We start from the raw sequence: 14,056 nt of genomic DNA, 5'->3' as shown, positions 1-14,056 counted from the left end.
ATGAAGAAGGTATCTTGCGCGTAAAGGGAAGGATGGAAAAAGCAAAACACTTAAGCTTTGATACACGTTTTCCGATCATATTACCTCGTGATCATGTTATTACTCTGCGACTCTTACAACAATACCACGAGAAATTTGGACACGCCAATCGTGAAACTATATTTAACGAAGTCCAACAAAAATTCTTCATCTCAGGTCTACGTCGTGCTATTCGACTCATCGCCAAGAGCTGTATGTGGTGTAAAGTTAACCGCTGCATTCCCCAAGCACCGATAATGGCACCGTTACCAATACAGCGCATATCCCCCCAGATTGGACCGTTTCAAGCCGTTGGAGTGAACTATCTCGGTCCTATTGAAGTCACGATTGGACGACGTACTGAAAAAAGATGGGTGGCAGTTTTCACTTGCCTGTCGGTGAGAGCGATTCACTTGGAACTGGCCTACGGCCTTTCAACCCAATCGTGTCTCATGGCAATTCGCAGTTTCATCCGCAAACAAGGATTTTCCGACTGATTTTTTTCCGACAATGGGACTAACTTCACAGGAGCCTGGAATGAGATGCAAAAAGAAATCAACTATAGATGTGCTGAAGCATTCTCGAGCTCTCGAACAAAATGGCATTTCAATCCTCCTGGTACCCCTCATATGGGAGGCATCTGGGAAAGGATGGTACGTTCAGTGAAGGAATCAATGAAAGTGCTAAATGATGGAAGAAAGCTTACCGATGAGATTCTGTGGACAACGCTATCTGAGGTTCAAGACATGATTAATCTTCGACCTCTGACGTACAAATCACAAGAAGTGTTCGAAGAAGAAGCATTGACTCCTAATCATTTCTTGAGAACAGTCAAAGCGGACGATTTCAAACCCGAAAATGAGACTGAACTAGCAGATGCATTGAGGAGCATTTTTCGGAGGTCTCAGTACTTGGCAGATAAAGCATGGCAACGTTGGTTAAAGGAATATCTTCCAACGATAAATCGGCGTACGAAGTGGTTTCAAGAACAAAGGGCAATCAAGAAAAACGATCTCGTGTATGTCGTGTCTGGTAAAAATAGGAAGCAGTGGACCCGAGGAATCGTTGAGGACTTAGTTGAGGGACCGGATGGAAAGACTCGACAGGCTCTAATTAGAACTGCAAGCGGAGTAAACCGTCGGAGCGTAGTTAACCTAGCTGTGCTGGAGTTAGATGGATAAGGTAAACCCGGACCAGGGGTTGGCCGGAGTTACGGGTGGGGGGTGTTGAGGCAGCCCATAGCCATGTGTCAATTTAGAATGACCATCAAAACTTGATGGCAACTCTGGGTAGAAGTAGAACTAACCAAATAACAAGATAGATAGTTTGAGTGCTGAAAATCAACCACCTGGTGCAAAAGGCTTGCTATTTAGATTAAAATATAGTTAAAATCCTTAAGATTATAAGTGGCTTTAATTGCAAAGTGCTTTACTACTAGAAGTATCATCCACGGTTAGTAATAATCACTTTCAAATAATAAAAACATAAATATATACCCAAAAACTACTTACGAATATAGGACACGAGGAGATCGAATTGGCACGTTAGGCAATTATTAGCCCAAACCTGAAAATTTAAAATAAGGAAACTGTGAGTATAATAACTCAACTACTTACCTGAATACTTACCAAAATACTTACCTGATACAGCTAAGATAAATTGCATTAAATGCAATAACTCACAAGTTAGTTTGATTAACAAATCAAACATAACCTCAAAGAAGTCAGAACTATCAATCAGATAAAAATACCTTCTCCGCTTTGCATAAAGACACAATCATTGTTGATTTAAGGCAGTTTGGAGAAGAAGATCAAGGGAAGATTAAATCCTGTCAGTAAAAGCCTAAGGAGAGAAGGTTAACTATAAAATTTGTAAGTAATCTTAGTCTTAACAAATATTTTAAACATCTTAAAGATTTAATACACTTTCAGTTGAGCTGATTAATACTGCTGCAAAAAAAATAGTAATCCGTCTCAAATAGATCCGAAATTACCGGAACAAAATAATAGCCAGGTTAAGAATTCAGCTCTATGCCCGATATTTTTTTCCTCGGACGTGCAATAGTGTAAGTTCTCTTGCACCACTTTAGTAACAGTGTATCTACCCCATTGCTGTCACCTAACCTACTTCGACTAGCAGAATAAGGTGACAAGAGTCACGTGAACGTGAAGCGACTCGACTATCGTCACCTCACGCGCGGCAAAGAATAAGGGCAATTTTTACCAAATATTATGTCTTCAATAAATACATGTTTGCAGAAAATATATCACAATTTATTAAGTCAATTCCACAAGACAACAGTCTTCATACATTAATGACCACCCACAACCTGCAGTCCATCGACTGGAACAGGTGCCACATGAACCGATCCTGGAGTGGCCGCAACCTGGTTTTCCACCGGAACAACGGTCTTGGCATATCCATGATGGGGATAACCTCCCCATCCATAGACACCGGCTCCATAAGTTCCCCAGGGTTGTCCCCATGGATGACCACCATTGACAACGTTGGCCTGAACCACAGTCTTGTGACCTCCGTACAATCCTCCGTTATACACCGAAGGAGACGCCCACTGGTTGTTGTAGTAGGAATATGGGTATCCTCCAGTTAATCCCAAATGAGCACCAGTCCAGGAGTTGAGGCCATTCCTGCTGTTCCAGTTGTTCCAGGAGTTCCAATCACCATTGCTGTGAGGCCAAACTGAAGTTGCTGGCAAGTAAGAAGCATGACTTAAAACAGCCAAGCTGACGACGATGAGTGCGAAAATCACCTGCAAAACAATCGACTAATACCGTATTTGTTTTCTCCCCTCGATCAGTGGTCCACCGTAACCGACAAAAACAAACACAAATCGTTGCCAGTGTATTGCTACCTCACTCACTCACACGCTCTCTCGCAACACTGACAAAATTTTCGGGGCAACACCGCCCGATGGCAGTGCAACACCAGGTCAAAACCAGTGCAACACCGTCCGAATAAACAAACAGTTTGACAGCACCTAGTGGTGCACCAGTGCAACACTAGTGGATGCCTCGGCATAAACAAATACGGTATAAGTTGTTTTATTGAAAAGTGAACAATCATTAATTTTACTCACCTTCATTGTTATGGTTGGTTTGATGAGTTGTTTTGGTTTGGTTAACTTCTTGAACTGAACTGTGTCTCTTTGATTCTAGCTTCAATGTTTTTATACTTATTCGATTACCAGTGATTGCGCGTTCCATCCTGACCTAATTACGGATGGTCACTTTCATTTTCGCAATTTTGAGGAAGTCCCTAATTTCGTGTACGTTCGACCAATATATTTCAAGAAGTATAAAAGCTTGTTTAAAACCTATAGTTAAGTTATCAGTTGTCGTTTGAAGTTGAACTCATCAAGTTTATACCAAAATGAAGGTAGCATTTGTGCTCAGTAATGTGTTTAATAGTTTAATTAATGAATTATTAATTTTTGTTCAGGTGTTCGTCGCCCTTTTCGCCTTGGTGTTGGCAGTCGCTGCTGAACCATCTTACATTCCGACGACTTCCGTTGTGTCCCATCAGGTTCCCGTGAGCACCTCAGTTTGGCCACCATACGGAGTGTATGGAAAGAGCGCAGCAGTCCTTCCATCGGTAGTGCTGGACAAATACTCCGGATACCCGGCCGTTGCAGAATCTTACGGAAACTGGGGATGGCCATCTTCAGTATATGGTAATCAGTGGGGTTATTCCGCTCCAGTTCTGACCACTGGATCCGCCAAAATCGTTAACGATGGTCTGTGGAACAACTATGCTTATGTAGGATATGGGTACGGAAATGGACTGGCCTACAAGAATAACTACTTGTGGTAATTCATATAAAAACAAATAATATTAATTTTCTGCAACAAAATTAAAATTTCTTCTTAAATTATCACTCCCATCTTGAAAGAAATTAAATTTCAATCTTCTTCCCATCGATCAATCTCATTGAATTGTAAAAATGCTACATTTTAATTTTCTAAATCCTCTTTGCTGAGAAATTGGAATCAATTATATTCTAACAAGCCATTCTAGTAGAATTCTACAGATATACTTTAACTCAAAGCATTTCTAAACTTTGAACTGATACCAAATACGGGAACATGAGATATTTCGTTTTGCCTCAGCACACTCATCGAAAAGCAAACAAAAACCAGCATACCACCCATGGAAATAAAGTTTCCAATAAACTGTTGGATAAATTTATAAAAAAAATCGATAAAAACATCTTGAAACGTTATTTTTGTCATTTTTGTCATTTTTGTCATTTTTGTCATTTTTGTCATTTTTGTCATTTTTGTCATTTTTGTCATTTTTGTCATTTTTGTCATTTTTGTCATTTTTGTCATTTTTGTCATTTTTGTCATTTTTGTCATTTTTGTCATTGTTGTCATTTTTGTCATTTTTGTCATTTTTGTCATTTTTGTCATTTTTGTCATTTTTGTCATTTTTGTCATATTTGTCATTTTTGTCATTTTTGTCATTTTTGTCATTTTTGTCATTTTTGTCATTTTTGTCATTTTTGTCATTTTTGTCATTTTTGTCATTTTTGTCATTTTTGTCATTTTTGTCATTTTTGTCATTTTTGTCATTTTTGTCATTTTTGTCATTTTTGTCATTTTTGTCATTTTTGTCATTTTTGTCATTTTTGTCATTTTTGTCATTTTTGTCATTTTTGTCATTTTTGTCATTTTTGTCATTTTTGTCATTTTTGTCATTTTTGTCATTTTTGTCATTTTTGTCATTTTTGTCATTTTTGTCATTTTTGTCATTTTTGTCATTTTTGTCATTTTTGTCATTTTTGTCATTTTTGTCATTTTTGTCATTTTTGTCATTTTTGTCATTTTTGTCATTTTTGTCATTTTTGTCATTTTTGTCATTTTTGTCATTTTTGTCATTTTTGTCATTTTTGTCATTTTTGTCATTTTTGTCATTTTTGTCATTTTTGTCATTTTTGTCATTTTTGTCATTTTTGTCATTTTTGTCATTTTTGTCATTTTTGTCATTTTTGTCATTTTTGTCATTTTTGTCATTTTTGTCATTTTTGTCATTTTTGTCATTTTTGTCATTTTTGTCATTTTTGTCATTTTTGTCATTTTTGTCATTTTTGTCATTTTTGTCATTTTTGTCATTTTTGTCATTTTTGTCATTTTTGTCATTTTTGTCATTTTTGTAATTTTTGTCATTTTTGTCATTTTTGTCATTTTTGTCATTTTTGTAATTTTTGTCATTTTTGTCATTTTTGTCATTTTTGTCATTTTTGTCATTTTTGTCATTTTTGTCATTTTTGTCATTTTTGTCATTTTTGTCATTTTTGTCATTTTTGTCATTTTTGTCATTTTTGTCATTTTTGTCATTTTTGTCATTTTTGTCATTTTTGTCATTTTTGTCATTTTTGTCATTTTTGTCATTTTTGTCATTTTTGTCATTTTTGTCATTTTTGTCATTTTTGTCATTTTTGTCATTTTTGTCATTTTTGTCATTTTTGTCATTTTTGTCATTTTTGTCATTTTTGTCATTTTTGTCATTTTTGTCATTTTTGTCATTTTTGTCATTTTTGTCATTTTTGTCATTTTTGTCATTTTTGTCATTTTTGTAATTTTTGTAATTTTTGTAATTTTTGTAATTTTTGTAATTTTTGTAATTTTTGTTATTTTTGTTATTTTTGTTATTTTTGTAATTTTTGTAATTTTTGTAATTTTTGTTATTTTTGTAATTTTTGTAATTTTTGTTAGTTTTGTTATTTTTGTTATTTTTGTATTTTTTGTCATTTTTGAAATTTTTGTAATTTTGGTCATTTTTGTCATTTTTGTAATTTTTTTCATTTTTGTCATTTTTGTCATTTTGTCATTTTTGTCATTTTTGTAATTTTTGTATTTTTTGTCATTTTCGACATTTTTGACATTTTTGACACTTTTGACACTTTTGACACTTTTGACATTTTTGACAGTTGTGACATTTTTGACATTTTTGACATTTTTGACCTTTTTGACATTTTTGACATTTTTGACATTTTTGACATTTTTGACATTTTTGACATTTTTGACATTTTTGACATTTTTGACATTTTTGACATTTTTGACATTTTTGACATTTTTGACATTTTTGACATTTTTGACATTTTTGACATTTTTGACATTTTTGACATTTTTGACATTTTTGACATTTTTGACATTTTTGACATTTTTGACATTTTTGACATTTTTAACATTTTTGACATTTTTGACATTTTTGACATTTTTGACATTTTTGACATTTTTGACATTTTTGACATTTTTGACATTTTTGACATTTTTGGCATGTTTGACATTTTTGACATTTTTGACATTTTTGACATTTTTGACATTTTTGACATTTTTGACATTTTTGACATTTTTGACATTTTTGACATTTTTGACATTTTTGACATTTTTGACATTTTTGACATTTTTGACATTTTTGACATTTTTGACATTTTTGACATTTTTGTCATTTTTGACATTTTTGACATTTTTGACATTTTTGACATTTTTGACATTTTTGACATTTTTGACATTTTTGACATTTTTGACATTTTTGACATTTTTGACATTTTTGACATTTTTGACATTTTTGACATTTTTGACATTTTTGACATTTTTGACATTTTTGACATTTTTGACATTTTTAACATTTTTGACATTTTTGACATTTTTGACATTTTTGACATTTTTGTCATTTTTCACATTTTTGACATTTTTGACATTTTTGACATTTTTGACATTTTTGACATTTTTGACATTTTTGACATTTTTGACATTTTTGACATTTTTGACATTTTTGACATTTTTGACATTTTTGACATTTTTGTCATTTTTCACATTTTTGACATTTTGGTCATGTTTTGTTTTCAGTAAAAATATAAACCATCAAATTCTCTTGATTTTCCAAGTTAAATGATTTTTTTTTGCATCAATTTTCCTTAAAAGAAGTGCAATGTTTTTCAAGTGAATCTGTAAAATCCTTTGGCTTACACTTTTCTCATACATTGTGAGCTTTTTCAAAGTTTTTTTTATATATTTTTGGTTTAAGGTTAAGTTCTTTTCGTTTGATGAATGTAACTATAAGAAATTTTGCAATTATATCACATTTATTCCAATTCCAAACATCAAATTAACACTATCAGGTCCAAATTTGTATCAACAGCATTCAGCACTGCTTTTTACAGAGTTCCTGGGGCGGGCTGCAGATTCAAGGACTGCTGGGAGACGGCATGTCCTTGGAGTGGGGCATCATGAACGGCTCCACGGTTGGCGGCCACATAACGAGCTTCACGCTGGGCAACGACGGCCACTGGAGCTGGGGCAGCGTAGGCGGCATAGGCAGTTGGGACGGAAGCCTGGGCAGCATAGGAGATTGGAGCGTATCCTCCATATCCGTATCCGGAGTAGGCCAATGGGTATCCGTATCCGTGGTTTTGCTGGACGACGGTTGGAGCAACGCTGTAGGCCAGAGGAGCGGAGTAAGCCAACGGGTAGTAGGTTCCCTCAACGGCCACGGCCAGGACCATCATGACTACAGCTGCGATGCACTGAAAAATGGAAAAAGGTTTCACTAAAATATATCTACCATTTAGTTAAAAGGAGAAGCAGATATTACCTTCATGATTGCTGATTGGATTGGAGCTGGGAAACAAATGTTTCAGATTGTGGTAAATTTGAGAATGATTCAGGATTTCACGATCTTCAGTTTATATACCCACTGAAATAGTATGAGCTACAGTTTCGTACAGATTGAAAAATGGAAAAAAGAGTTTATTTGATTCTTCACACCTTCCAATCCCAAATACGAAAGCAATTGATCGATTGCATCATACTCACTTATTAATGTATGCCAATGAACCCATTTTAGAAGTTGTATTCTTAGACTTGTTATATTGAACGACTAATCCATGGCCTTTTCCTGTTGGAAGTGCTATGCAAAAAAAAACGACAAGTGAAGGAACTAGAACAGGTTTCCAATTGTCGAAATCCATCCATCCATCCTAGTGAAATAATTTTATTCTCTGGTTAGTGAACCGTACCAAAGATATATCAAGAGAGAAAAAAAGGATCGACTCGCCTAATTGGTTGCCATTTCGCGAATTCTGGTTCGGTTTCGTTTTTCTTTTGATAAGTTTTCATGATCTTTGTTATGTTCTCGTTAAGTATATATTAAGGTATATTCCCAGTTTTCAGTATCATTCCAGAACTTACCTTAGTCAGAAACATTCGTTTCCCAGCTCCAATCCAATCAGCAATCATGAAGGTAGTTTCTTCTACCGTTCTAAGATAATTGCAATTTTTTAACCAAAAATTATTTTCATCCTTTAGTGCATCGCAGCTGTAGTCATGATGGTTCTGGCCGTGGCCGCCGTTGAGGGAACCTACTACCCGTTGGCTTACTCCGCTCCTCTGGCCTACAGCGTTGCCCCAACTGTTGTCCAGCAAAACCACGGATATGGATACCCATTGGCCTATTCTGGATACGGATATGGAGGATACGCCCCAATCTCCTATGCTACCCAAGCTTCCGTGGTTCCAACTGCCTATGCCGCCTACAGTGCTCCAGTGGCTGTTGTTGCCCAACGTGAAGCTCGTTATGTGGCCGCCAACCGTGGAGCCGTCCATGATGCCCCCCTCCAAGGACATGCCGTCTCCCAGCAGTCCCTGAATCTGCAGCCCGCTCCAGGAACTCTGTAAAAAGCAGTGCTGAAGCTGACGAAAGTGTTTTGGACTTGATGTTGTAAATTATTAACTTGAAGATGGAATAAATGTGATATTACTGGAGAAGTTATATTCTAATTCTATCAACGCCCTATAAAAATTATGCAGTTATGATTCGCGAAATTTACGAAGCAAGATAAAAATTGCAGCTGTCGGAAAATAACTAACTTATTTAATCCAATCGAATTCTAAGACTTCTTCGTCGGACCCTTAGCTTTGCTATCGATAACCCACAATCTCACGAAAGTTGCATTGGCTTACTCGCCGGCAGCTAGCCCTCTTGGCCTGTCTGATCTTGGCGCTCCGATAGCTCTGAGTCACGGCGAGGGCATTCCACTGGCTTCCGTTTCTTTTCTGGCGGCCAACCTCGTTCCGATCCATTCGGCCCCGCTTGTCCGGTCATCTGATATCGCAGAAATCTCTCAATTTGACTCCGGCACCCGGTACTTTGCTCCAAGCAGCAGATTATTATGTTATCAATAGTCAATTAAGAAAAGGTGGCATGTTCGCGTTCAAAAGCGCTACCAGAACTTAGATTCAATTAAAAGCAATCTAGAACGTTGAGAACACCATCAGCAATGATCTATGACCCCGGTTTGTGGTTGCCCTGCACAGAAAGAACGTCCATGGTCATGGTTTAAAATCATGAACCTCAGGTGGAAACTGCAATTAAAATGCCTTCGATCTCGTTTCAGTTTTTGTCTAAAACCTTCCAGTAATAAAAGAAATTGGTGAAAATTATTTTAGTTTTGATACTTTTTAACTGAAATTTTATCTTTTAATTCGTTTTTCCAGATCCAAAATTTTTAACGCTGTTCTATGGCTTCATTGAGTTCTTTTATCATGCCAAAATGCATGTTTTACTTGTATGAATAATTGTAAAAACATTGTTCGTATCTAAATTACGTCACATGCCACATTTAGCTCCATTTGTTTGATAAATTCTCGAGTTATGCCAAAAATTTGTACGCATACAACCTCTCTTATAAAATATCCCACCCAATTAAAATCGAAAGAGGATCAATACAGGGGCTTTTTTACAATTTAAACTACAAAAATAAATATAATTTTGCCTTCATTCAATTGCCTAGGCCGTCGCAATATTCTCCTTTAATTTTTCCTCCAAACTTTAATATTTGATAGGGATTCTAGCCTTTTGTCCTAGACTAGCTAATTCTTGAAATATGTTCCTATTTTTCAAATTTCAAAAATTTACCTCAAAACACAAAAAAAACTACACCACCACAACTATACATTTACTAAGGAAAATAGTTGAACTTTCACATAAATCAACCTGCTGCCACTAAACGCTTTGATTCATGATTTTAAAATTACATTTTTTCTTGTATTTGAAATTTTCAAAAACAATCCAAGTTTTTCCAAATTTGAAACTCAACTTATAGGCTTTTAAACGTAAAAAAAAGTGTTTTGAGATATTTTAACTTAAGACTTAGTTATTGATGATTGTGTGGAAAAATTTCATGTTGACCAAGGCTACCCCGCACAGTGGGGCAGAACAGGCTTTGTGCTGGACAAAACCTCGTAACTTCTTTAAATCAGTTCATAGAGGTTGGATGTCTTCAGGTGAAATGTTTACGATAATAAAAGCTATCTTATTGTTTGGTTGATGATATTCTAGCTAAATACTAGAATTCGTTTTTGAAAGACACAAAATTGAAAATATACGTTGGTAAAATTCATCTTATCTTGATTATAATAACTAAAAAACGAAAAAAAAATACCTGCTTGAAAATTCTCTTAATTAAAGATTAGAAAACGCTCAATCTAACGCACTATTCGCGCGAATAATTCATCGGGTAAAAGATTGAAATTGAAAAAAAAAATCGTGATAACCATACATATATGCTTTCGGCAATACCATAAACAAAATAGTTTTGTCGTGAAGATGTCTTTTATACGTTTGCATAAATCTGAAATAAGAAGCAGTGTTGATTTCAGATATGATAGTTTCGAAGTCTTTTTGAATGTTTTGTGTCTCTAATATCTTTAATCTGTAATAAAATATAAGAATCATTGAATTTTTTTTTAAATTTATCTCTTTTGAAAGAATATCAAACAGTTTTAACTAATATCTTTATATTAATATGGCTAACTAAAATAATTTTATTTCTTTGTTATATTGTTAACAAAATACAATAAACAATTTCTGCTACGAGCTTTTATGAGCCGTTATTAAGAGCCAAAAAAAATTAGGCTATAAAAATAGAAGAAATTTAGCCGTTTTCTGGCTTTCCCAAAATATTCCGCATTAAATTCAAGTTCATATAAGTTAATTTATGTAAAATTCTTTTTATCGAAACTATTTTCAGTAGAAGGAAAATTAAAAATCGATCGTAGACTAGTTATTAGACCTTACTTAACTTACTTAATGATCCCGCGCCGATCCTCCGGTGCATAGGGCCGTGGTAAAAGACCTCCACTGTTGACGATCCGGGGCCAGCGTCTTCACCTGGTCCCAGTCAAGATTCTCGTCGACTGTTCGGATTTCAGCGGCTAGGCTTCGCCGCCACGAATTTCTGGGTCTGCCTCTTCTTCGATGACCTTCTGGATTCCAATCTAGCGCCTCTCTGCAAATCTCGTCTTCATCTCTTCGCAGCGTATGCCCAATCCATCTCCACTTACGTTCCCGAATCTCGATTTCTAGCGCCTTTTGATGACACCGGCGATGTAGTTCCTCATTCGAGATCCAGCTGCCAGGCCACCAAGCGCGGATGATATTCCGCAGGCAGCGGTTTACAAATACTTGCAGTTTTCGCCTCGTTACCGCATAAGTGCACCAAGTTTCGCACCCGTACAGCAATACGGATTTGACGTTGGAGTTGAAGATTCTGATTTTCGTTCGTAGAGAGATCTGGCGTGACCGCCAGATGTTTCGGAGACTCGCAAACGCAAATCGGGCCTTTCTGATCCGGGCTTCGATGTCTTTTCTGGTACCACCATCATGCGTTATCTGGCTACCAAGATACTGGAAGCACTCCACTTTCTCAACCTGTTGCCCAGCTACCATGAAACTGGAGGGATTTCCTGTGTTGATCTCCATCGACTTGGTCTTTCCGACATTGACTTTGAGACCTGCTGCTTTGGAACTTTCGGTGAGGTCGTCGAGTTTGCTCTGCATATCTGGTTGTGTTTGGGCGAGCAAAACAATATCGTCAGCCAGGTCAAGGTCGTTCAGTTGCTCCATTGTTGAAGGATTCCACGGTAATCCTCGGTTCGGTGCACAGTCAATCGATCCAATCAGAATCTCATCCATTACGATTAGAAAAAGTAGCGGCGATAGAATACATCCTTGTCTCACTCCAGCAGTTACCGGGATTGGTTCGGACAAGACACCGTCGTGCAAGACCTTGCACGAAAATGCCTCGTACTGTGCTTCGATGAGATGGACTAGTTTCTCTGGGACCCCTCGTCGCCTTAGAGCCGCCCAGATGTTTTCATGGTTAAGTCGGTCGAATGCTTTTTCGAAATCAACGAACACCAGCAGAAGAGAGTCCTGGAATTCGTTGATTTGTTCCAGTATGATTCGTAGCGTAGTGATGTGGTCCACACATGATCGTCCGGATCGGAATCCAGCTTGTTGCCGTCGGAGTGTAGCGTCTATTTTCTCCTGGATCCTGTTCAGGATCACTTTGCAGAGTACTTTGAGGGTTGTACAGATCAAAGTTATGCCACGCCAGTTACCGCACTCTGTCAGGTCTCCTTTCTTCGGGACCTTTACGAGGATACCCTGCATCCAGTCGGCCGGGAATGTTGCAGTATCCCAGATGTCAGCGAAAAGACGGTGCAACATTTGTGCTGATAGGGCAGGGTCGGCTTTCAGCATTTCAGCAGGTATGCAATCGATCCCAGGTGCTTTGTTGGATTTCATGTTTTTGATTGCCGCTTCTATTTCAGCCAGCGAAGGCGCTTCCGAGTTGACGCCATTTATGCGACTTACTGTTGGCGCTTCGAGCTGCAGATTCTGTTGGCCATCGCTATTCGTGACTCGAAAGAGTTGTTCGAAGTGCTCAGTCCATCGTTTGAGCTGATCTGTTCGATCGGTCAATAACTGACCTGCTCGGTCTTTTAGCGGCATTCTTGCATTAGTCCTTGCACCACTGAGGCGGCGAGAAATGTCATAAAGTAATCGGATATCTCCATTGGCGGCGGCTCTTTCCCCCTCTTCGGCTAGGGAATTTGTCCAGGCTCTCTTGTCTCGTCTACAAGCTCGTTTAACTGCCTTTTCCAGCTCCGCATATCGTAAGCGGGCGGCTGCTTTGGCTGACCCGGTACATGCCTGCTCAATTCCGACTTTCGCCTTTCTCCGATCATCGACCATCCTCCAAGCTTCATCCGACATCCATTCACTTCTTCTTCCACAAACTTTACCGAGAGTACCATGGCTCGTCGTGATAAAGGCATTCTTGATTCCACACCACTGTTCTTCGACTGTTCCGTCTGTCGGCAGCTCTGAGGCTCGTGATTCTAGCTGTTCAACGTATGCCCTTTTCACCTCTGGATTCTCCAACCGGCGGACGTCGTATCGACACCCGACTTTCTCCTCGCGCCGTTGCATACGCGCAACTCTCAGTCGTATCTCGCCAAGGACGAGGTGATGGTCAGATGCAATGTCTGCGCTTCGTTTGTTGCGGACATCAAGAAGGCTCCTTCTCCATTTTCGGCTGATGCAGATGTGGTCAATTTGATTTTCTGTTCGGCCATCTCGGGATACCCAAGTGACCTTATGTGCTGGTCGATGGGGGAAGAGCGATCCACCGATCACCATGTTGTTGTTGCCACAAAATTCTACAAACAGTTCTCCGTTTTCGCTCATCTGTCCTAGGCCATGGCGCCCCATGATGCGCTCAAGGTCCTGATTGTCGGAGCCAATCTTTGCGTTGAAGTCGCCCAAATGGATTTGAATGTCACCCTTCGGAATTCTCTCTACCACGCTGTTCAGTTGACTGTAAAACTGCTCTTTCTCCTGCAAGTCGGCAACGTCAGTTGGTGCATAACACTGGACCATTGTAAGGTTTCTAACCCGTGTTCTGAATCTGGCTACGATTATTCTTTCGTTTATCGGTTCCCATCTAATGAGGGCCGCGTAGGCCTGCGGGCTTAACAGGAAACCAACTCCTCGTTCCCGAGTAGCATGTTCTCCTCGTATGCCAGAGTAAAGCAGGACTTGCCCGGATTGTGTCTTGTGTTCTCCAGTATTAGGCCAACGGACTTCGCTCAGTCCCAGAATTTCAAGCTTGAGGCGGCTAGCCTCTCTAGCAAGTTGTTCCAGTTTGCCTTGTTGGGCAAGGGTTAAA

At 38.1% G+C, this 14,056-nt stretch overlaps 3 protein-coding genes across 3 annotated transcripts; 1 reads left to right on the top strand and 2 right to left on the bottom strand.

Annotated features, from left to right (window-relative positions):
* Nucleotides 1-2,329: 2,329 nt before the first annotated feature.
* Nucleotides 2,330-3,121, bottom strand: LOC129760022 (uncharacterized). Its single transcript, XM_055757601.1, has 2 exons — nucleotides 3,116-3,121; nucleotides 2,330-2,788 (listed from the first exon to the last, which is right to left on the bottom strand). Exons 1-2 carry the CDS (start codon nucleotides 3,119-3,121, stop codon nucleotides 2,330-2,332), a joined length of 465 nt encoding a protein of 154 aa, XP_055613576.1.
* Nucleotides 3,122-7,124: 4,003 nt separating this feature from the next.
* Nucleotides 7,125-7,694, bottom strand: LOC129760025 (adult cuticle protein 1-like). The gene is made up of 2 exons (XM_055757605.1): nucleotides 7,636-7,694; nucleotides 7,125-7,567 (listed from the first exon to the last, which is right to left on the bottom strand). Exons 1-2 carry the CDS (start codon nucleotides 7,639-7,641, stop codon nucleotides 7,199-7,201), a joined length of 375 nt encoding a protein of 124 aa, XP_055613580.1. The 5' UTR covers nucleotides 7,642-7,694; the 3' UTR covers nucleotides 7,125-7,198.
* Nucleotides 7,695-8,229: 535 nt separating this feature from the next.
* On the top strand, nucleotides 8,230-8,807 carry LOC129760026 (adult cuticle protein 1-like). The gene is made up of 2 exons (XM_055757606.1): nucleotides 8,230-8,283; nucleotides 8,349-8,807. The coding sequence occupies exons 1-2, from the start codon at nucleotides 8,278-8,280 to the stop codon at nucleotides 8,715-8,717; spliced, it is 375 nt and encodes a 124-aa protein (XP_055613581.1). The 5' UTR covers nucleotides 8,230-8,277; the 3' UTR covers nucleotides 8,718-8,807.
* Nucleotides 8,808-14,056: the final 5,249 nt, after the last annotated feature.

Source organism: Uranotaenia lowii, unplaced genomic scaffold, assembly GCF_029784155.1.
Source record: "Uranotaenia lowii strain MFRU-FL unplaced genomic scaffold, ASM2978415v1 HiC_scaffold_372, whole genome shotgun sequence".
Taxonomy (NCBI): Eukaryota; Metazoa; Arthropoda; class Insecta; order Diptera; family Culicidae; genus Uranotaenia; species Uranotaenia lowii.
Note: the sequence above shows the minus strand (reverse complement) of the source record. Positions and strands in the feature narration are given on the sequence as shown.